The sequence below is a fragment of the Neolamprologus brichardi genome, chromosome 13 (genome assembly GCF_056152115.1).
Source record: "Neolamprologus brichardi isolate AB-2024 chromosome 13, ASM5615211v1, whole genome shotgun sequence".
Lineage (NCBI taxonomy): Eukaryota > Metazoa > Chordata > Actinopteri > Cichliformes > Cichlidae > Neolamprologus > Neolamprologus brichardi.
In genome coordinates this window covers 9294643-9319487 of record NC_142116.1, presented here as the reverse complement: position 1 = coordinate 9319487, position 24845 = coordinate 9294643, and the positions used below count along the sequence as shown (strand labels likewise).

At 39.9% G+C, this 24845-nt stretch overlaps 1 protein-coding gene across 5 annotated transcripts in view; it reads left to right on the top strand.

Annotated features, from left to right (window-relative positions):
- camkmt (calmodulin-lysine N-methyltransferase) overlaps nucleotides 1-24845 on the top strand; it is a 141689-nt gene that overhangs the window by 70657 nt on the left and 46187 nt on the right. For all 5 annotated transcript variants that reach the window (XM_087850096.1, XM_087850094.1, XM_087850097.1 and 2 more), the window contains 7 exons: nucleotides 1827-1887; nucleotides 3206-3257; nucleotides 5810-5873; nucleotides 9785-9851; nucleotides 12429-12503; nucleotides 22255-22318; nucleotides 24379-24510. In XM_087850096.1, coding sequence (XP_087706222.1) covers nucleotides 1827-1887; nucleotides 3206-3257; nucleotides 5810-5873; nucleotides 9785-9851; nucleotides 12429-12503; nucleotides 22255-22318; nucleotides 24379-24510 — 515 coding nt within the window. The remainder of the gene's footprint in view (nucleotides 1-1826; nucleotides 1888-3205; nucleotides 3258-5809; nucleotides 5874-9784; nucleotides 9852-12428; nucleotides 12504-22254; nucleotides 22319-24378; nucleotides 24511-24845) is intronic.

Here is a 24845-nt window from a genome sequence, read left to right as displayed (position 1 = left end):
TAAAGCACTCTTCACGCACCTTTTATCAACATCACTCTGCATTAGTTATTATTAATCTCTGACTCTCTTCCACAGTGTGTCTTTTGCCCTGTCTTCTTCCCACCGGTCACAACAGATGATTGCCCCTTCTTGATCCTGGTTATTCTGGAGGTTTCTTCCTGTTAAAAGGGAGTTTTTTCTTCCCACTGTCACCACGTTCTAGCTTACAAGGGGTTGTCTGATCGTTGCAAATCCTATATAGACCTTTGAGGTGACTTTGTTGTGATTTGCTATATAAGTAAAATAGAATTGAACTGAACTGAAAATTTTATCATACATTTTTTTTCCACTGCCGTTTGAGTAAACCTACTCAGCTTCTTGAGTAAATTACTTGTTATCTAAATTAATGATGGCTAACACAATGCGTGATTTTAACTTTTAAGAGTAAAACTAGATTAATAATAAGAAAATGTCACATAACAGTTACTTGCATGACGAGCTCCAGCATTGCTCTACCTTTGTGCCACTGACCAGCGTGTTGCCTGACAGCATAAAGTTTTCCATACTGTGTGGCAAGCTCCTGAGTAAAGGGGAGTAACAGATGAAATTTAAAATGTCACCGTATTTCAGCCTTGAATGTCTTGACACTTTCTAGAAGTGTAGCTACTCTGGCTGTCATTGTATTTTTATGTGTGTGTGTGTGTGTGTGTGTGAGATGTAGAAAGCGTGGTTTTTTTCTTTTTTTTAATGGGGGAAAGGAATATTTGGACATTTTATCAATAGGCATTATTAAATCCTGCTTGCTTGAGCTAATCTTGGCAGACCGGAGCGAGAGGAAAGAGAGAGAGTTAGAGCGAGAGCGGGTGAGAGAGGTAGCCATAGAGAGGGAGAGCGAGAGAGCAGTGATGTCTACCCCATGAGGTGAACAGAGACCGCCTGTAAGCCGCTTATTATATCGACTACCACCTTTTCTCTCTCCTCCTCCTCCGTCCCTCCCCTCCCCAGTTTTCTCTCGTTACCTCGCTCATTTTCTATCTCTGTATCCCTCGCTTGCTTGCTTTCTGAAACTCATTCTATATCCCCTCATTCTTTATTTTAAACAACTCCCTCATACAAACCTGCGCACGCAAACACACAAGCGCACAAGCACACGCTCATACACACAAATTCACATGTGCCCACAAATACACACAGACAGCACCAAGGCGAACCTTCTTGTTCAAAGCCAGAAGCAAAAAGCTGAAGTTTTATTCAAATGAATGTTTACTTCTTCTACTGCCAAGATGTGTGTATTTGTCACCGGGTATATATGTGTATGCTGAGAGAGAGGGGAAACGGTACAGAGGATGCAAGTGTGCACGTTTTAGTGTGCGTTACATGCACGGCAGAAGAAGAAGGGCTGACAGTAGGTGATAAGCCAGACAGGCCTGCACGCTGTGATTATCACCCACTGGACCCCCTGTCACATACACATACGCGCACATTCAGGCACACACACTTGCATACACAGTGCCCAATGAGAGAGAGTGTGTGGCAAGGATTTAGGATAGGACAGACGTGGAGACAGACAAACAGACAGAGAAGCCTTGGATCACAGGCAAGGTGGAAAGCACAAGAGAAGCAAATGAACAGAGACTGGAGAAAAAAAAACAATGCATCCAATTATGTTTCACTGAACACTCATTGTTTTTTTGGGGTTTTATGTATCAATATTCATTTCTTTTAATGTTTGGTAAAGATATCAAAGCGTTTTATCACTGTAGATATGCAAGATAGACGTTTGTAACATGTAACACCAGTCAGGCGTCGTAAATAACATGCTCTGTCTTGGTCTCTCTCTGATATAGGTGTGTGGCCATCTGAAGAGGTGATGGCGCATTACTGTCTGCAGAAACGTCACATGTTCAAGTGAGTTTTTCCTCTCTTTAGAACTCCTCGCTTCATCGACAAACAACTCACCTGTTTCCCCAAATGCATAAAAGCTAACAGCAGTTATAAGTTCTGTAGTATGACATCAGTAAAATATTTACAATTTAAATGTTAATTTGTATTTTATTGTAAAGAAATGAGGTATTCAGAAAGATCTTCTGCAGCATATATAACTCCCTACTTTCAACCATATTTTTCTACATGAATACCCCACTTATGACAAGAAGCTGTTTTATGATAATGGAACAAAAAGATCACCATCATTCTTTCTCTGAAACATTTTGGAAAGCAATACTTTCTTTTTTGCACTGACAGATTGTTAAACTACAATAGAGAAATAATAGAAATCTGACTTTAAAATGCATCTACTCTTCAGTAAAATTAAGGAGAAAATTGAAATTACAAATCACTCCCAGGAAGGCGGAGGAAAGTAAAGTAGAAGTGGGAAGGGTAACACATTTAATACACCAGAATATTTCTGTTGTTCTACTTTGAGATTTAAGTAATATTTTAATTGACCTTTTAACAGTGCAGAGTTTTACAAGTTCATAAATTTAATTGGCAGAAAATCAGTCTGAAACGCGGGCTTTCTGAAAGTCACTCAAATGTAAATCAGACTTACACCTGCAGTAAATGCTTGGACCTCTCTGTGCCACTCTGTTGTTCTGTGCTGCTCTTTCCCCTGCTCTTGTCTGCTGAGCATCGGCCTGCCCTGTGGCACTGGGCTGAAAAGCACCCAGGCACTTTTGATTTCCACTCAAGGTGGAACGTCACCCTTTGATTTCCTGTTTTAACATTCAAGAGGCGGGAGGCAAGGAAGAGAGGGGTATTGATCAGAGCAGCGAAGTGAAGGTCAGCAAGCGAGGGAGGGAGGCAGGGAGGGATGAAAGAGGACAGCGGTTGAGATGGAGGGGAAGGGAGATGAAAGGAGGAAGAGGATGGAAAGAGGGGTTGAGTGAGCATCCGAGCTACAGGACTCTGGGTGTCTGGTGTGGATGTGTGTGTGTGTGTATTCCTCAGATTTCCCGCTGATTGAGCTTGTGCTTCTCAGTGTTCAATATTCGGCTTTCAGGTTGATGGTTGAATTGATATTTCTTACCCTGCTGTGTTTCCCGTGTGTGTGTGTTCTAGTGTTTGTATGATAGTATGCGTGTGTGCGCGAGTGTGTATCTACATCTGTGTGCATCTACTGTACAGTATGAACTCAAGTGTGTGTTTTAGTACTAAACTGCTGGTTTGGCTCAGCAAAGTGAATCTCACTCCAACTCGTCTCTCTCTTTTTTCATCTGTCTCTCAGGGGTGCAGTGTGTGAGTTAGGAGGAGGTATGACTTGCCTTGGTGGGCTCATGGTAAGTGAGATACACACAGATATTTCTGTGAGAGAAATAGCTTGGCTTGCTTAATGAAACCAACCCTCACCGATCAATACACACACAGCATGTGCACGGAGTATCCATACCTATTCAGACACTATCATTTACTGCTTGTGGGCATCTGTCTGTGTTTGTATATCTGTGTGTACCTTTACGGGTATATGCATAGGAACTCTCTACTTAGATGATGTTAATTAAGTTAAGCACTACTGTTCAGAGTTAATAAAACAGCTTCTGCTTTTGTTTAGCGCCCAACTGCCTAAACATCTCCACAGTATGTCCACACTGTCATTTAGGAGGACTCAGCAGTTAGAAAATGTATAAATTTCATTCAAAATGTTATTCAGTACCACACTATAGAGGTATTTTGCATTTCATGTGAAGTTTGCATGTCCTTCCTGTGCTCGTTCAGGGTTTCTCCCACCGTCGAAAACATGCTAGACTGATGCAGTTTTACCAGCACCCTAAAAAAAGAAATTCCAAATCTTACATATTTATTTAAAAAAAATAAATAAACCCACTGCAACTGAAAATGCATTTTTGTAGCTCATCTAACATAGTTTATGTTACATGGAGAATTGTGAAGCTTATGAATTTGACAAAGACGATGTGAACGTTGTGAAAACATGATAACTGGATAATTTCAGCATGATATATACAATTTCATTCAGCACAAATATTCATTTGAACTGCAACTCAGGTATTTACAAACACACACACACACACACACACACACACACACACACACACACACACACACACACACACACACACACACACACACACACTGCAGGTGTGCTGCAGTCTGTCAGCCATAGGGTTTATTAGCCAGGGCCTTAAGGGCTTCTCCACATAGCAGGCGTCAGCGTCCCATCGATCTGTTAGATGCCATTCTATGTGTGTGTGTGTGTGTGTGTGTGTGTGTTTGAAAGCTGGGTTTTATCTCTTGGCAGTCAATACACCATGTTTTGACATTGGTGGCTTGAGATGGAATCCTTCCTTCACACCTCTCCTTCTCCTCTTCCCTCTTTCATCCGTCACTGACACCACATTCACCACATGTTGTCCATGTGAGCACTGATTCCCCCCCCCCTCCTTTGTTTTCAGTTTACTTTCTTTATAATTATTTTGCTTTAGATTAAAATGCCAAAAATGCCAAAAGCAACAATATGTTTACATATACAACAGGAGAAACGTACATCTTATAATCCTAGACTCTGCATTAGGTTGTGCTTTCATTGCACAGACTTACGTATTTGGTTTATGAGAAAAACGTATGAATACTGTATTTTACTAATTAGATGCACTTCACTTAGTACATAAAACAAAGTAAACTCATTTTTTTTTACTGTTAAAATGTGCAAGATTTTTGACTGGATGTCAGGTTAATTGGTGGGTAACAGCCTTTGTTTAGATGAAGATCCTTGTTATTATGCTACAGGATACCTTCACTTCACATGGTCAGCACACTGGTGGCAGAATATATTCCTCCAAAAGCAGTACATACCGTTCATGTGTGGTACGGTGGTGACAGCGGGTGGCAGGATGCTGCTCATGGACTGTCAGGTTGGGTTCTATCTTTCAGTTCAATGCACTAGTTGAGCCTGAGGTGCCATCCTCTGTCTGAGCAGATGGTGGGACACACAGCACGCTGTGACCCTCTCACACAACCTTCAGGGTCAACATGTGTCGTGTATTCTGTTTCAGAAAATCTTTGGTCTACTACATCATACAGCTTCTTTTTGCCATTTCAATCTTAGGATTTATATGCATACCACCACAATAACTATTTGCACTTACACTCACCTGTGTGTATATGCACATACACACTCCTTAACAGAAATAGACAGCCTGACACACACCCACCGATATAAAAAAAAAGCATCTGCAATGAAAAGAGAATGTGAAAGATGAGGTTATAGTAAAGCACACACCTCTCTATCTATATCTCCCTCACGCAGAGACACGCGACGCGACGCGACGCAGCGCAAAAGCTTTCTTTTCATTCTCTCGTCTCCCTCCATCTCTTTTCTCTTCGCCTCTCGCAGTCTACACTGCAAAGTTATATGAAGGGCATCAGGCAGGCCTGGCGAGCCGAGTGCAGAGTGACAGCGGCAAACGGAGTGATGGCTCGGCCTGATAAACACCCAGCGTCAAATGAAAAGGCTCTGCGCTTGCCATCATCCCCTGTCACAATGCAATTACTGAACAGAGTGATAGCAAGATAGCAGCCCCCACCGCTAGCCACAATGATAAAAGTATTGACTGATTTGATTGAATGATTAAAATAATGCAGACATAAAAATGGGGTGAAGATAGAGAGCGAAATGGCAGCGAGGAGAGGGAGCAATGGAGAGAAAGGGCGGGGAGGGCTGGGCTGCAAGAGTGAAGCTTTGTAGATATGGTTATGTCATTATTGTGTGTCTGTGTGTTCAGATGTTTGCGACATCTAAGAGTGCTTTTGGTTTTGTTCTTTTGTTCCATGTTGTTTCATTTCTCTGTCTCTTCCCTATCTCTCTGTTTCTCAGGTTGCCATTTGTGCTGACGTGACGGAAGTCCTGCTATCAGATGGGAATGAGAAGTCCATTCAGAGTATCCTTACATCGTCCTCCCCTCGCCTTCTCTTAACGTCTATCTCTTCATCTCGGCCTCGTTCCTCTACCTCATATTTATTTATCTGCAATCATACTTCTGTGAATTCTTTTTTTATTTTCCTGATGGGGTTTTAAGTACACAGATTCCCTTTCCATTCCCATTTATTGATGTAATGTGATGAATCTACATGATATGCTGTAGATTACATGATATGGGAGACTTTGATATATTTAAAACATCAATTCTAGGACAATTTGACAATTGTGTAATTAAAAAAACAAATCCACAGATTGAAAAATTCTGTAAGCAAAACAGAAATGCTTCTGTGTTTAAGGCAGTATAGTCAACAATTCTAAAACAGCTTCCACAATGATTGGTGCACCTACTAAACGAGCAGCTACGTGTATATAAACGCCAATTACATAACTGCAGTCAATTAAATACAGATATCCTAATCACAAAGTTTCTGCTTAAACCACTGCACCAGTTGTTACTGACAATTAAAAGCTGAAAACATTCTAATTAGCATGCTGCAATCTAAGCTATCATTAATGCTAATGAAATATTCTAGTATTTTATTTTCTTCCATGCTGTGTGATCAAGACTTTTTCACTGGCACTGCTATAGCTATGAAGTGACTTTTTCGAGCGAGCGTGTCGTATCCTTCATGTTCCAGCCTTGAAATCAAAGATTGGATTGTAGTGTGGAAGAATAGCCATCTACCTCTTTTATCTTTAGGCAAACGCAGCAGATGGGGCACCCACAGTGACAAATACCCAGCACTACTGCTCAAAATGGCATCTACCAATCCTAACTGCCTACAATACCAAGTTAAGAGCACAGTAATTGCCATCCTGTCAGAATTTGTTTAAGACTTCATCTAATGCTAAGGCTAGGGTTAGGGCTTGATGAGCATTTTAGAAGCAAGAACAATCAAGGTTTGTTAAAAATGTTTTTTGTGTGCGTGCGTGTGTGTGTGTGGTTAAGATTTAGGCCTATAATTAAGTTTTTAGGACAAATCTTTAGGTGAGTTTTTTGGCAACATTTGTTCACTGAGTGGGTTATTGATCAACTCTGTCAGTTTGCAAACCGTCTTGCTCTTCTTTTCTACTCTATATTTACACTTCTCCCTGTCTAATCTCCTTTGTAGCCCCTTGTTTTGCCTCTTTTCTTCCATCTCCTTTCATCATTCCTGTCATTTTTCTCCCATCCTCTCAGATCTTGCTTTATTCGCCGAGCAACTACACAGACAAAAAGAAGCTCTGACTCGCTGCAGTTGTTTCACAAATGCAGGAAATATAAATACACATTTCTTCCCCATTGACCGATATGGCCATATTTAGCTCTGCTTACAATATCTCTGTCCCAGCCAGCTACAATGCTCCGTTAGTGATCACAATAAGACCAAACAATAACATTTTGGAGCCTGTAAAGCACACACACACATACACACACTTGGGCACACAAACAATGCACCATTGACCGGCAGCTTTGTTTCACAGAACAAACACATAGAGAGAATTGTAAGTGAAATCATACCGAGAATGGATCGAACATACACTGAAAGAGAAAGGGGGGTTGAGAAAAATACATAATTTGTTCTGGGCTCAGCCAAATTGGCCCATTCACATACCGCAGGCACTGCGTGGTATTTCCTCTTGTAAAGGAAGCTGTTGGTCTTAGCCTTGTGCTAATGGCTACTGTTTATCTCGCATGGCATTATTGTGCCGCCAGTGTTAGAATAGAAAACGATAAGGAATTGTGATAGGGTTCAGTTTTATACAGTGAAATAGATGAGAAGATATGCAAGAACGAAATGTGAACTGATGACATTTAGATATATCTTGAGAATAGATTTTCCGTTTTTTTTAGCAGTTGTTGACCTCATTTATAGTGCAGAAAGATACACAAATACACACCGACTATAGAGTGGAGAGCCTCTGTTGCTCTGACCTTGAATACTCATGCTGAAAATCAATGGAAATGTTCCATTAAGAATGATTGATGCATGTCATTGGCTGCTGCTTGTCTGCTTCTAGTGATGGGAGCAAATATTCTTCCACTTTAATGTTCAATAATACTCAAATCTCTCTCTTCAACTTTTTCCTTTTTATGTGTGTGTGTGTGTGTGTGTGTGTGTGTGTATGTGCTGACCTCTCCTCTTGTGGTGTGCTGGTGATGAGATTACAGTAAGCTGCTCTGCTCTTTGCCCTTTCATCCCTATGCATAGCACACTCATGCACAGGTGTCCAGTATGTGTGTTTCGTGTTCATGCTAACCTACATATTATTGTGAATCTGTGTCCAGGAGGGGTCTTTGATTTTGAATTGACTCTCCAGCTATCAATCCGTGCATCAGCTTCTCATCCATCCCTGCTCTCTCTCTGTCTTTCTCTCTCTTCCTCGCTCGGTGCTCTCTGTCTTTGTCGATTGGATTTGTCTCAAGTCTTTGCAGGCTTTAAAGACAAGGAAATCCTAATTGAATTGCTTTGCAACTCCACAAGCCAGTGTATTAATAGACAACTTGACATCAATCACCCAGCCTTTGTGTGTCTTGGTGCGTGTGTGTGTGCATGCATATGAGAGGGACAGTGTGAGTTTTGTATCTGTGGTTAAAAGCCTTCCCATTGATCCAGCTAGAGGCTGCTGTGATCTGCTTCCGTAGACTGGCTCTCTTTCCCTGGAGATGATCTCTGCTCACTGAAGCTTTCTCCATGTAGATGCCTAACATATGTGGTTTTACCTAAAAAGGGTCTTAGAGTTTATCATTCCTGATGCACCTCTTTGGCTTTTGGCTTTGTACAGTTCCAAAAACCTTAATATCTTTAAGTGGATCGTCACCAGTAGTTTAAATCTTTGAATTTTGCATTTTTAACAGACTTCCCACGTTTGCATTTAAAAAAAGAGTTTATAAAGTTCTAATGAACTTAAAAGTCAGTATTTGGTATGACAACTTTTATTCTTCAACACACCTCCAACTTTCTTAGAAAATCTCTTTTCTAATTTCTTTGGTCTTTAGGAAAAGTTCTCCAGGTCTCTTGTAGGACATTCAAAGCTCTTCTTTGTATGTTTGCTGCATTTTTTCCACTCTGTCCAGCCAATGACAAGCCTACTGGTGGTGGTCAAAGGGCCCGGTGGCGCCTGTGTCCGGCAGCCTCGCCTCTGTCAGTGCGCCACAGGGCAGCTGTGGCTACAATGTAGCTTGCCATCGCCAGTGTGTGAATGTGTGTGTGAATGGGTGAATGACTGAATGTAGTGTAAAGCGCTTTGGGGTCCTTAAGGACTAGAAAAGCACTATACAAATGCAGGCCATTTACCATTTACCATTAAAGATACAACTTAAAGTTGGTTCTATGCTAAGTTATCTATTATGTGTAGGCACAACATGGGTTTATGCTTTGAGTTAGGTGCCTTTTTTGCTTGAATGATTCATAGGTCAGTGTTAAAATGGCTTAACAATCAAAGTCACAAACACAAATAAAGGCTTCAGAAAGCCTGGAGAACTACTACTCAAGACCACCACAAAACTACAAGGTTTGGCTCCTTGGAAGCAAAATACATAGAATTGAAGTGTGACTTGAAACTTTTATTTCTAAAAAAATATATTCTGATAATAGTATTAAATAAAATCCAACAGAAGTTTTTACACCAGAAAATTCTATCAAAAAACTGCACTGTACACTATCTTGAACAATTAATTTCATGGATACAAATATTTCAGTTCTGCTCATGTTTCAATATGTATTTATGTCCTAATTGCAGTGATTTAGCACACACCCTTTGACTTTTTTCTTTCTCTCTGATCTACTCTTAGCATCTTTCTTTTATTTCTTTTATTTTTTTTATTGAATTGTATGTCCAGAGATTGAATCCTGTATGCTTCATCAATCCTTGACTGTGGCACGCCAGATGTTCGAGGGCTGGTTGAGAAAAACAGGCAAGCTGGAAAGTTTGGCTCAACATATGTATCTTCCAGGTAAGACCATTTTTTTTACTTGCCTTGGCACTTTAATGCCATTTTATTGTGTGAATCTCAGAATTTTATCTTCAATAAATATGCCACTTAAAAAAAATGTTTATATGAAATGGTTAGTTACATACTGTAATACCCGTTCTTTAAGTGCAAAATATGTATATGCACACGCTTGTGGGATCATCAAAGATAAAGACCCTCTTTGATAGGGGTTTCTCATCCGGAAACCAATGAGATAACTTTCCATTGCACACGCGCGCACACACAGACTCACACCTCATATGCAAGGACGGGCTAAAACGTAGTTAATTGTTGTCCCTGCCTTAAAAAGGCTTTTTTCCATTGACTGACGATTTTGGTCCCCTACCTCTTCTCTCTCTTTCGCTGTCTCGCGTTTCTGCGCATATTTACATGAGTGGAAGATGGAGTGAAAAAGTAAACGTATAATTAGGCTACATTACTTTGATTGTTTTCTTTTCAGATTATGCCTGCTGTCATCTCTGCGCTGCAAGAGAGGGCGAAGGGCACGATGCGATTGTACAAGGGGATGGATGGGGAGGGGCATGTCGTGTGATGGTGTGCGCACATCCGCGCATATGTGTGCGCGTGTGTTGGGACCGCCTGCTGTGATTCGAGATTGTGTTTCTAGCGGGGCCTAATGTTTTGTTTACTGAGTGTTAATAATGCCTAATTAATAATCCCCCAATCTGCCTGACAGTGTGAATAAGAGGAAGGGAAAATGGTGTGGAAGAAGAGATGGAGAGAAAAACGGAGCTCCTCTAACGGTACACAGTATCAGCACAGTCTTTATACAATCTCAAAGGCAAACTGGAGCATGAAGGAAATGGCATATCGAACTCTGGTAACCGACAACAAAAACTTAAACAACAATGCAGTGAGGTTAATAGCAGTGGCCAGTAATTGAGAAAGTAATTATTGAAATGCAGAGTCAGATACCACAGCCTGATGACTGAGGCTGGAAACCTGGCAAACCAGAGACCACAGAACCCTCAACCTACATAAACAGCAAGAATTTGACTCTATTAAAACATGAAAAACGTGATATTTATGTTAAGGCGATCGTGGCTCAAAGAGTTGGCAGTTCGTCTTGTAACCGGAAGGTTGCCGGTTCGAGCCCCGGCTCGGACAGTCTCGGTCGTTGTGTCCTTGGGCAAGACACTTCACCTATCGCCTACTGGTGATATGGCAGCCTCGCTTCTGTCAGTCTGCCCCAGGGCAGCTGTGGCTACAACTGTAGCTTGCCTCCACCAGTGTGTGAATGTGAGAGTGAATGAATAGTGGAATTGTACAGCGCTTTGAGGGCCCTGAAAAGTGCTATATAAATGGAATCCATTATTATTATTATTAAAATCTATCAGTGCCATAGACACACAGATATACGTTAATATCTGGCACTATCAACCAATGGCATCATCTACTGGTTTTGCCTTGAAACTGAGCTGGAGCCTAGAGAAGTTTTAGTCCAAATTCTTCAAAATATCAGAAGTGGCTGGAGTGGGGGGCATTACACTTGAAATTTGATTTGAGAACATGTTTAATGTGTATGGCAACATTAATGTGTAAAGTACTGGACAAGGATCCTCATTAATACCAAAAAAATCATTTAAAAAGTACATACAAATTGGGACTAGATAAGCAATTATCAGTGTTGTCCCTGAGTGAAAAATCTTAATCCCTTGTAGATGTATGAGTCCAGCTAAATCAAGAAGAAAACATAATTAATGACAGGTGATTGTGGTGCCACAATTCCTGAATACCAACAAACCAAAGTTCACAAAGAAACAGGATGACCTTCCTGGCTTGACCATCAGAACACTGACTACAGGGAGTGATTTTAGCTAAAGATGTCACAAGAATTGTGGATGAAAATTACTGACATTTTATTCCAGGTTAGAAGCTGACACCTTTTTATTAGTAACTCTCAATAGTACAGCACTTAAGGTACTATTGTTCTAGTTTCAAACTGTGATGATTACTTTTTGAGGAGAACCTGCAGATGATACATTAAATTACTACATACTGTATAGAGCCATGGGGATATAAGCTCTCCCCGTTTCAAACAGCAGCTCATCCTACCGTATGTATCTTCGAATGTATAGTGTTTTTTTCTAGTGTGAATAGGGTTGAGTAGCATACGTTGTGTAAGGTGAAAACCATTTGGTGTCACTGCACTTTGTCAGTCATCGTATCTATCGAGCAAGAAAGAGGAGAGTGCGGATGTTGACTGGAAACCTCTATGGAGGTGGCCTTTAAGGGTGCATGTGTGTGTTCACATGGTATAAATGTCAAGTGTCATGTCAGAAGCCACCTCTCTTTACCTCACAGGTGACATGTCTTCCCTTCCTGATGCTTTCTCCAGGTCTCCTCTGAAGCAGAAAAACAGTGGGGGTCAGTAAGAGACCTGTCAGAGAGCAAGAAGCTCTGAAGGGAGCAGTGAGGGAAGAAAAAGGAAAAAAAAGAGGCTTTTGCTTGGTGTAGTGTTTTATCAGTACTGGTTGTCTTCTGTCACCTTCCCCTCAGATACTCAACTTTAGTCGCTCTTTTATGTGTGTGTTACAGGGTAGTAAGGTGGGACTGTGAGATGGATATTTCTGCACTGGAGGGTCACTTTGATTTCATCATGTGTGCAGACTGGTAGGTTCACATACACACACACACACACACACACACACACACACACACACACACACATACACACACACAGCCAGTACATGTACTCGATCTGTGTGTGCGTTCATGACATTAATTTTCACTTCTGTGTGACAGTCTTTACATGGCCCCCCACCAGCGCCTGGACCTTCCCCTGCCTTGTCCACACACTCACATTCACACATACATGCATATGCTCAGACACCCGCCTGCCTCCATTTTACACCAAATTGCCTCGTTTTCTGCTTGGTGTCCCAGCAAATGGATGACTTAGGCAAATTGCAAATAATTGCATCTTGACAAGGAAGGAGACTCGGTAAGATAGAGAAAGAGTTGAGGGTGGATGGAGGGAGGAGCAGAAATGGAGATGGAAATGGAGAGATAGAGCAACATAAACATAACAATTAGCCCATCGGTCACTGAAATGTAGATCTTCAGACAAATCGGGTACTACATCTTTTTTTTCTGCTTCAAGCTGGTGTTCCATAATAACCCAGTAAGATACAGGTGTTCTTAGAGGAAACTGGGCCGCAGGGTTCTGTTTTCAGGTTGTCAAAGATTTCAACCCGATTTGCCTCCAACGCATCCACTGGTATGTGTGAATATGTGAATTTTTGCTAAAAGTATTGTGGCCTAGAAAATCAAGCGTTTGAATTAATGTGTGTGAGGATGGGTGAATGAGTAAGATGGTGCTCTGAGTGCTCAAACAGAGTAGAAAAGCATTGTGTGTACCAGTTCATACATAAAGAAGAATAAAAAAAAAATTAGCTAACTGTCATTTGGAGTATCAAGGCTTCTTTGAGTCGCTGTGAAACTTTCCACTAAAACACTTCGCTACTTAATGTATGTTGGCAGTGATGTAGAATCTGTCAGGAGATAACATGCTGTACCTGTCGCAGTGGCAACCCAACGTCTTCTACTGGTTAAATGAATCCTCAAGATGAAACTTTAGGACTTTTGAACTTTGTTGTTCCAGAAAACTTTCAACCAGATATCCGGTGTGGAAGGTGATTATAAAATTGACAGATAATTTGGCCTAAATAAAATTCAGAGAAGCCAAAAGATCCCCAGAGAAGAAAATACAGTGGGCTGTATTCCATATATTATGTCATATTCTTGTTATGGACTACGGTGTTTGCAGACAACATTGTGATCGGTAATGAGAATAAGGAGAAGGTAGAGGAGAGATGGAGGTACGCTCTGAAGAGAAGAGGAATGAAAGCAAATGGAAACAAGAGAGAATATGTGTGTAAATGAGAGAGAGACGGGTGTAACGCCGAGAGAGTGCAGGCACGGTAGAGCGGGTGGGCATGATTGTCAGGTTTGATTTGTGACGTAATGAGACCTGCTGTGATGTATGGTTGGCAGACAGTAGCATTAACAAAAAAACAAAAGGAGGTAAATTTGTTCAGACGAAGCATAGTGGATATATTAGACAGAGGATGATAAAGATAGAGCTTCCAGGCAGAAAGAAAAGAGCAGGATTACAGTGAAAATTCATGGATGTCGTGAAGGAGTACATGCAAAGGGTTGGTGTGCTTCTCCCTAAAAAGAGAACTTGAATGAAGAAGATGTCCTTTTCTTGTTTTTGCGCCTGTGTCCGGCAGCCTCGCCTCTGTCAGTGCGCCCCAGGGCAGCTGTGGCTACAATGTAGCTTGCCATCGCCAGTGTGTGAATGCGGGTGTGAATGGGTGAATGACTGAATGTAGTGTAAAGCGCTTTGGGGTCCTTAAGGACTAGAAAAGCGCTATACAAATGCAGGCCATTTTACCATTTACCATTTTCTTTTTCCAACTTTTCTCATGTTGTTCAGCCACACAAAGATAAAATAGATTTTGTCGGTATTTTCAGGTAGTCCTCATTTTACTTCTATATATGTGTGAATGCATCCATGTCTGTGAACCTGTGATCATCACAAGATTTATTCTGAGATTTTGACACTGTCTGAATATAATGGCGTGTTTTGAATGACATGCCTCCCTAGTGTCCAGGTTTAGAACTGTAACAAAGGGCTTAAAGTTTTTTTAAGGCTCCACTTTTATTATCCTCTTCAGTCACCCTGAAAGCGTTTAGGGTTTCCAACACAACTCTGAAAACTGTCCTGTTTGTGGAGCAGTACACCAGCACTTCCTTTGGCGTTATAAAACCTTTGCAGGTGGATAAATGGCATTTACCGTCCACCACTCCTGCACATTGACTACAAACATACTCTGAAAAGATGGACATTCTGTTGGTTGAGTCAAAATCACTTTGCCTACTTCATCTTGTGCATAGTCTGTGTGTATCTGTCTGCACAAGTACGTGCATGTGCGCTAAGTGCAGCATTAGCAAACAGCGTTATCATTATTTTAATGTCACAGTCATTATGAGTAATAGCCAGGTATAACACCCAGAGAGAGAAAGAGAGCTGTCTGCTAATAGAGGATATTTTACAGTGAACGAGTGTATACGCACGTGTGTGTATGACGGACAGAAGCATACAACGTGAGAACCGAGTAAATTGCATGTAAAGTTTTGATATCACAGGTTCTTTTCGCCATTTCTGTCAGCAGAGATTTATCTTGTAGTTGTGAGTCTGTAAACGTGTGCGCATGTGCTGCAAGATGTTTTTGTGCAGCGTCCTCTTTTCTCAAGTGTATGCAAGTGAGCGATTGTGTGATAATTGCAGTGGTGGTGGCTGAAGAGTGATGGCTGGTCAATTAACGGGAACGTCATTGTGATGATCACCTGCGAAAAGGTCAACATTGCAACTTCCACTCCATTAATTATGACTCCTGCTGATATCAGGGGGACCACTGCTGAGAAGACAGGAGAGATGAGAGCAGAGGAAAAGGGAAGAAACTTATTTGGAAATCCTGATTATCTGCCTTCAGAAATGTTATTTAAATGCTTTCACTTAATGAATTTGTTGCCACTTAGAACTCAGAAACTTTATCATCTAAACCAGAAGTGGCACACTCCTCTTACATAGTCAGCCATATTCAATACAGCATAATATGGTCTCTAGCAGAGCACACCAGTGAAACTAACATAAGATACATGATATAATATAAACTGTGTCCCTCTTTTTTTTTTCACTGTAAAGACTTTTAATCCCAGAGGTGTCTTTATAGTTAAAGAAGTCCAGTTTCAACAATACATTGCAGTTTTTCTCTGTTGAAGAAACAATAAAGAAACAATGCAGTAGTAAATATAGAAACCAAGCAGATCATCTCTTTGGGTTTAACTTTAAGAAACAAATATAATAAACAAATTGTATTTTTGCAAATTCAGAGTCTATAAATTTCTACAGTAAATAGTGAAAAACAGGAACTCCTCTGCTATTTTTTTATGGATTACCTAACAATACAAAAACTAATTTTATCTATCACTTATTTTCAGTAATTCAGCTGTTTAAGTGAAAGACATACAGTGAAAATGTAATTTTTAAATCATAGGTGTTTATATTCTGTGTTGGTATTATTAGATGTGAAATCAGAGCCAGAGCCAATCAGAACAGCTTTTAAGGTTATTGAGGTTACTTCATAAACGTCTTAGGCACCAAACCCCCCAATTTTATTAGTGAACTCATGGCCATTTATCTCTAAATTGCAATATTGCAAAAAATAAGTGATTTTCTGCTGTGGGCACCTGAATTTTAAGGATAATTAACTTTTCATGATGCATGGCCTTGAAAGTAGTACCGGTAAGTTAAAAAATTAAAGACCAGTAATATAAGGAATACAACTGGAAGGAGCAAACGGGACTGCCTAACTGTGAATAAAAGGTCAGCAGCTCAAGGAAGTGTTAGAATGCTGCACATGATTAAAATTGCAAAGGTCTTTTATTTTATCATAACTTGCATTCCTTTCTTAAGAGTGAAAGTCACTCTCAGGTTTATTGAATGTTTTGAGGGAAGTTTTTCAGCAGATGATCTAGCTATACAGAAAGTCACCCAGTTCTGTAACTATGAACACTTGCTTGTCAGAAAACAAACTGTCACTCACTCAATGTTTTAACAAAAAAAAAAGAGGCTTTGTTGAGTTTATAGTTAATACAGTACAATGAGATAGAAGATGGGTTAAAGAAGGAAGCAAGCAGTTAATTTCAGTTCACGCTGTATTTATGAGACAATTTTGGTCAAATATGAAAGTCTTATGTGGAAACTTTCTGCCATTTACACTGAGAAAGGAAGTTTCAGTGAAGTAGGACCCAGCATAGCAGAAATAGTGTTGTGTGCCTCCTCACATTTGTGTTTGTCTGGCAGGGAGAGAGAGAGGGATTCCTGCAGTGGGCATGAGGGTGGCAGAGAATCTTTGGCTGGGATGTTGGCATGTCTGCTTTCTCCAAAAGCTGTCCATGTGTAGGGAGTGAGATAAAGCCCTGTTTGTGTGTGTGTGACAGCGAGTTTGTGCAAGTTTCTGCATCCTTTTGCATCCTTCTGGGTTTCACTGTATCTATGTAATTGTCATCTTCTGTTTATTCATATTTGCAGCCCTGTATCCATACACACCTGTTTTTGTGTTTCACTTTACTGCTCATTGTTATGCTGGATTGCATTAGTTTAGAGACACATTACTGGCACACGCACACAAAACACAAATATATCTTTGTTGAAAGCTCTGTGTGATGCCTTTTAGTAATATCCCTCTGAGCCGAAGGTCAGAAATATGTAATGCGAGTCTTTTGCAGTATTAATGTTGTTGAATCAATAAACAAGTGAGTGTTGCTTCAACATGTTCATAGATGAAGAAAGAACATTCATTTCAATATTTATGATTAATTTTAAAAAACAACATCTAGTTTAGCACTACTTTTGTGGCAGCAATTTACTTATAGAATTATTTATTTAAAATTTAAAATTTGCGTTTTCTGATATTGGAATAGTACACGGTGGTGTGGTGGCTAGCACTATCCTGGATCCAAATCCACCAGGTTAAATCTCTATATTGGCCATAGGCATGATTGTGAGCGTGAAAGGTTGTCTGTCTCTTTGTGTGCTACACCTTTCTCCCTGTGACAGCTGGGATAGGCTCCCCATTGTGAAACTGAATTGGATAAGCAGACTCAGTAGAAACTGTTGTGACGTTGTGTTGCTGTTTCTGTCTTAAGTAGGTTAGTCTTGTTTTCCCACATGACTGCAATGTAGTGAGAGTAAATTTCCTGGATAGCCTGGGACTAAATAATCTGACATGAATCAATTGAATTTAATCAAGTGAAACTCAAATAAATCATCACTGCATGTTCTCCTGTGTTTGCGTGGATTCTCTCCGGGTAACCCGGCTTCCTCCTAAAGACATGCAGTTAATGGGGCTAGGTTAACTGCTGATTCTGTGATAGACTGGTGACCTGTCCAGGTTGTATCCCGCCCTTCGCCCTATGACAGCTGGGATAGGCTCCAGTCCCCCTGCAACCCTGATAAGGATAAGTGGAAGAGAATGGATGGATGATAATACTTTCATTTATATTCTTATAATGCATATAGAAAATATATACCATTGCACCGTAATCCTTGGGAACATAGACTTAGTAAATGATGTCATTTGTTTTTACAGTCTCACAATTGAGGCCTTGACATCATCAGTGCACGTATGTGTATAAGCAGACAAATTTAGTAGCAACAGATTCACACACCCGTTCGCCCTTTGACCTCTGGTCTGTTTTGACTGATTTTGCTGGGCTGTCCTGGGTGGGTGGGGTCATCACAAGACAATAGGCCTCTGACAGTCTGAGTTCATCAGAGATGACCTTAAAGGGAAAGAGCACTTATTTTGTGAATCTAAAATAATACCTCAAAACTTTAAAAAGAAAAGACAGAGAATGCATTAAAGAATGTGGTTTGAAATTGTAAACACTATATTAAACATCCCAGAAGCCAAAGTGCTTCAAAAATATTTTTAATGCATTACTAGCACCATATAAAAAGAGATACAGAGTGAAGTACCTCAATCAGGAATGCAAACCCTGCTGTAGAGGTGACTGATATTTAGTGAAATCACATTTTAAAAAAAAACTTAATGGCAAGAAAACTTAAATTGTTTTGTGTCAAACTTAAAAATAGCAATGCCCAAATTTTCCGAATTTTAAAAACTCAAAAGGCTTCAAGAGAGAGGTTAACAACCATCTGGCAACCACCGATCCTGAGTAGTTGTAGGGGGTTGCTGCCTGTTGCTTGGTGTAATCAGTTTCAAAGGGGGTTATTGTTACCCCCATACCTGAGGTAATAATCTTAAACTAATGGCTCCATAATTCCTTTGTAGATCTTGGTAAATGGCTCATTAAAGGTTTACTTTGTGTAACTTGTCCAGCCTTATTTGTGGTTTAGCTTTCAAGCCACAATATTCTACTTGAATTGCAGACATCAGTATTGACCATTGCTCATTTTTTTAAACTGTTGCCCTCTGAATGACACTATGTCCTTCCCCTGGCCTTAGCGTGTGTCTGTACATGTGTGTTTACACGTCTGCCCCAGCCGTTACCTCCACCCAACAAGCTCACTTCCTTGTTTTCCTTGCCACTCACTTTTCCTGTGAACTGATATCTGTGGCAAAATAAACCAAACTGAAACCTCTCACCTTTCAAGTCAAATAAACTTCACACCTCCACGTAGCCTTGGAAGAGTAAGCAGCTTTACATATATGTGCTCACATGTTTGTTTTAATGCTGAGTTTTTTACCCCCCCCAAAGAAAAAAAAAAAAAGCAAGAACATATCTGTTTATGTACCGGCAAACATGGAGAGAGCAGATCCTGTTACATGCACCTCTCATTCCTCATGGGGATCAGAGGATTTTGAATGAGGAAAGGTCAGAGACTGTGATTGGAAGGTTGAATCCAGATTGCCACTCCACTGGACAGTTGGACGGATGTGCAGGATTATGTCAAATCTGCACTGTATTGTTGCATTTTAGTCAAATTACTCCACTCTCATCTGTGATAATAGACACACACACTCATAGTGCACTACTCCATTGCATAATGGATTGAAATTTGTCTTTGTGAGTAGATAGACAGGTGCTACTTTCCTTTGAATGACTGGAGCTGATTTAAGCCTGCGTGCTCGTGTTGTATGTTACTTTAGTTGTGGCAAAATAAATCTGTTTCCACGGTTAAATCATGGGTACCTACTCACTTTTTGGGGTTGAAAAAGCAGGTTTCCATTATGTCAGTCTTTAAATTTTAAGGTAGAAGACTTCAAGGCTAGGTGAGTCTCCACAAAATCAATCTAAATCAATGTAATGCCCTTTAAAACAGCTTTTTCTTCAGTAATGTTCTCCAACCATCTTTGCGATTCTTGTTGGAGGGCGGTAAATGCAGTGATAAAACTCCTCCAGTCTTCTTCAACACTTTTTGATTAGCGGTTTCAGAAAAGGCAGGCTCATACACTTCTTTATTCATTTTTCAGTTGGTGCATTTCAACCACAAATACAGTTTCTGTATTTTTGTGTGTCAGGATTTTTGGAGACCTTGATACTCGATGGAAAACTAATTCAAGTTTTTTCTTCTGTAAGGTTTTTAACAATTACATTGAAAGCAAAAATATAAAATTTATCAAGCTTTCATTTTTTGTTAATGCCATAAATAACATACATAATTATATATGCCTGAATTTGAAATATTCAGTCTGAAAACAAGCTTACATGCTTCCTGCATTACCACAAACACTGTGATACAAACACCTCATTGTGTCTGTTGCACCATCTTGAATCAAAATAATAACGTATATTAGTTTTTAGTTAGAAGGGTTCATTTGTCACTAATACTGTGAATATAGTGACATAAACCTGTCACTTTTCACTTCTCAAAAAGAAACGTTCTTGGGTATTAAAATTAAATTGACATTTATTTGTTATCTCCTGTCATGTACCACATTTTGTTTTGAGGGTGAAAAAATAGAGAACAGCTGTCACAGCGAGTGGAATGAGCCGTGTGGAGAAAAATAAAGGAGGATCCAATTGCAGGCACTTGTGGAGGTGCGAAGGAGGTTTATTGTAAGACAAAACACAAGTTGAAAATGGCAAACAGAACTTAAGATAACCTGAACTGGGAAAACTAAACACGAACATGAAGGAGGGTGAGCAGAGGCATATGACGGTAGACAGCAGGGAGAACACATGGATGAAACGGACCAGCGACTACAACATAAGAAGACACGACTTAAATACACACAGAAGAACACGGGGAGATTACACACAGGTGGGGAACACAGCTGGAAGTAATTGACGAGACGAGACAAGGGAGGCAAAACTAAATACACTCACATGAGACATGGACTTTCACAATAAAACAGGAAAGAAGAAACCATTTCACGAAGACGCAGACAGAACTGAACCTACACTAAACATGAGACACAACCAAAGAACTAATCCCTAAACAAAATAAACAGAAACATAGAATTCTAATAATAATCAACAAAGCACAAGAGTATCAGAAAACAATCCATTATGCAAAAATAAACCACAACCTAAGAAACTCAAAACGCTGGGTCAAAATGGCCCAGAACTGTGACAACAGCAGGGGAATAAAAAACAATCCCACCTCTTTCTAGTTTCTTTTTAGCTCCCTTTTTTGAGGTTGAAGGCTTGGGGCTATTAAAAAAAACAAATAAATCCCCAACATTAATAATAAAAATAATATTTTATATTATGAAAAAAGGAGTGTGGAGCCTTAATTTTTTCTATAAAACAAAACCAAATACATAAATGGTAAAACTAAGAGTTGAGACTCAATTTAATAGTGAAATATATTTTTTTCAATGTTTTTATATAAAAAAAATTAATGTTGTTTTTGGTATATTTGTTTTCAAAAAAATAATAATAATTATAATATGCTGGATTTGATGATTTATTAAGGTTTTTTTTTAAAATGTGATATTCTGCATTTAACAGAAAACATTCTCATCTGTGTTTCAGTCTGCTTCTTTTCTTTTTCTGCTTCACACAAATGTCCTCTTTCTAAAGACAAGTGTAGTTTTGTGACTCCAATACAGGCCTGTTGTTTACCAGTCATGTTATCAGCTACTTATATTTCGATCACATTTTTTGGTGTGACGACAGAAAAACTTACACTAAAGTGAGTAAAACAAGCGCTACGTGTTGGACAAGCACAAATATAAACACAGTGCAGCATAAACATATACTTATAGCTTAAGTGCATTAGCACTGTAAGTGAGCTTCACGGTTCTTTAATTATTTAAAACAGGTGTAAAATATAGTGTGCGTAAAGTTGTACACATGGAGCACGAATACTCTAATTCACCTATACGCACAAAAATGAACGCACTGTTTCTTACGTGCACACGTGCGAGTTACTGTATGTGAGTGCTCACAGAGGCCAGTTAATTTGGATTTGTGAACATGATTTGTTTTAATTGTTTCTCTCGTGCGTTGTTTATGTTGTTAAATCTTCATATTAACTTCAGAGAGCACACTCTGGGTATTAATTCCACCAATCCAAAGTGCTTTACCGCCGCTTTTTAGCATCTCAGTAAAAGTGTGCATGTCTGCTCATACACTTGCGTATGTTTACTGTAGGAGATAGCATCTGTGCACATTGGATTTTCTGATGTTCTGCATTCCTCTCAGTGCTGAGGTGAATGCTCTCCGAAACTGGAAGAGCATCTTACTCATGCAAATTGTTTTTCTCCTCTTCCTCTTGGTGGATTTATTTGTAAACAAAAGCAAATAAATAGTCTGCTGCTTTATCTAGAACCGTTATCGTATGAATGCATTCTAACCCCACTCTCTCCCTCCCTCCTAGTTTGTTTCTGGACCAGTACAGAGCCAGCCTGGTTGATGCTATAAGGAGATTACTGCAACCCAGCGTAAGTGTGCGTGTGCGTGTTTGCGTTTGCCTTTGTGTGTCTACTGTATATATCTCTGCTTATCCCCTTTCTCTAAATCACCTCCCACTCTTCTCAGTCATAATTAGGCTTTGCCCGAAAACCCTATAGACATTAACAGTCTGACAGGATTAATATCATGTAATGCTTTAATGCTTATTATAAGCAACTTGAATGGATCGCTCTGATCTCCGTCTCTCTCTTCCCTTCCCTTAATCATAAATCCGAGGCAACTTTTCCCTTTTGGCCTCGCGATAAGACCCCACGCTGTGACCGCCAAAGCAAATGGGGGGAAAAAAGCAAAAGGCTGGAAGAGATAGGGTTGAGATTTCTATTCATCTGAGGGAAGAGGGGTGCGTTTTAAGTACAGAGGCCAGACTGTTATGAGAAATATCTGTTTATGAAAAAGAGGTGAAAATGGCACCAAAGGGAAGGAGATGGGGAGGAGAGGAAGCAGGTGAGGACACAGAAAAGGAAGAATGAGGAGGGAGAGAGAGAGGGATGAGGATGATGAGGATATGGCGGAGATGGACTCCAAGAACAGATGGAGACTGAAGGGAGGAAAAAGTGGGTGCAGTGGGGAAAAAGTCCCATCTTGAATAATTTATGGCCATCCACATACTCATTGTTAAAAATAATGACTAAATTTAAACACAACTATATTAAATTATCATGAGCTGACTGCTTTTTGCACAAGAAATACACTTGACTGATTTATGGCTAATCTAGAATCACTCCCATTTTACCAGATCTGGTGCTGAAATCTTCATAGCAAATACCTCAAAAAGCATCTTCATTGCTATGACCAGGGGTAAATACTAACCTGTGTCTTTTGCAGTTCTTGGTTAGTCAACCTTCAAAATTATGATTTTTTTAGTACCTCTTTTGCAAACAGCCGAGGTCCTCAGAAAGAGTGAGAGATGTCAGCATTATATTCAACTGGTTTCCAGCAATGACACGCGTTTCTTCAGCTGACATTTTAGACGGTGGCATAAGCAATTACACTTGCAGCCTGAACACTCGTCTTGGTTGTGGTTGAATGGGGAAGTTGCTGTGGTCAAAAGCCGAATGCTGTCAAATGAGAGACGTGACATCTGGCCATTGTTGTACATCTGTGTGTTAAGTCTCTCTTCATGTGTCTCTCTCTTTAATCCAATGGAGATAATTCGGGGGCTAATATGATTTGAGTGTCGACCATCAGACTGACGCTGCCACAACAAGCTTTGCCAAATATTTAATAATTTGCTAAGCTGATTAAACAATTAACAAAGCAATTAATTCTCCCATCTAATGGCACTAATTTGTTGTTTCTGACAAAGGTGGTCCATCCGGTGGGCTGGATCCTCTTAATCAGCTGATTAGTGTTAGGAGGAATTTTGTCTGTTTGTTTGCGTTTGCTCTGTTTTTTTTTTGTGAGACAGGAGAAATGCTACTGGATATAAAGATGAAAAATCATCTGTCGGACTCACTGATCCTGCTGTTTTTGCTTCCTTTGTGTTCTTTAGCTTGTGTTGTGTCGTTGTACATTGTGCATTAGGTGTATTTGCTGTATGTGTGTGATTGCGTGAGCATCCCTCTTTGCGCTGTTTAATTAAAACAATAATAACATGATCAACATGAAATAAAACTGAAAGCTGAAGGATTTCAAAGAAACTTTGAACCTGTTGGTAATCCTCTTAGTATATGCAGGATGTCTGTTGTGCATGCACACGCACAGACACACACACACGCTTTTCCTTCTCTGGCTTTTTCACACATAGACGCACCAACACACAATCACATACTCAAGTAGACAAATTCACACCTTTGCATTTCTGCTCACATTTTCTGGGTTTATTGGATTAGAAGAGCTTTGCCTTTCATTTTTGTTTAGTTTATCATCTAAAATGTACCATGAAAAAGACACACTAGCAATTACCTCTGTTTTCCCTTTGTGAAAGCTAAACAACAACTAATGGTGTGATAGTACGTGTGAAGTACCCCAGAAATATACTCTTAATTTATTCACTGTCCAACTTTAGAAAAACTTGTTTTCTACTCAGGGCATGGCATTGGTGTTCGCTCCTCAGCGAGGGGAAACTCTAAGACTCTTCTGTCAGCTGGCCCAGCAAGCTGGATTTTGCATCTCTCAACACCAGCAGTATGATGCTCAGGTCTGGGATGTCCACTTGAAGGTAAGAAACATGTCCAAGAAAGGAAAAACAACATTTATTCAACACGAAGTAGAATTAATCACTGTTTTGCTAAAGATAGTGGTCCATACATATGGCAGAAGAACAGTGTGTTTATAAATAGTTTATAAAAATGCATTTGAAGATATAGTATGAGATGGTAAATGGCCTGTATTTATATACAATGATTCTCAAGCACAGAAGCAGTATTGTCTGCAATAGTGGTATTCATAGCACTATTCTTTTGCACTATAGCTTTTGTTTGAGCATTTTGGCTGTTGGTATCTTTTTGTTTTCCCAAACTAGTCTACTTAACGAACTAGTAGAGAACACAAGAA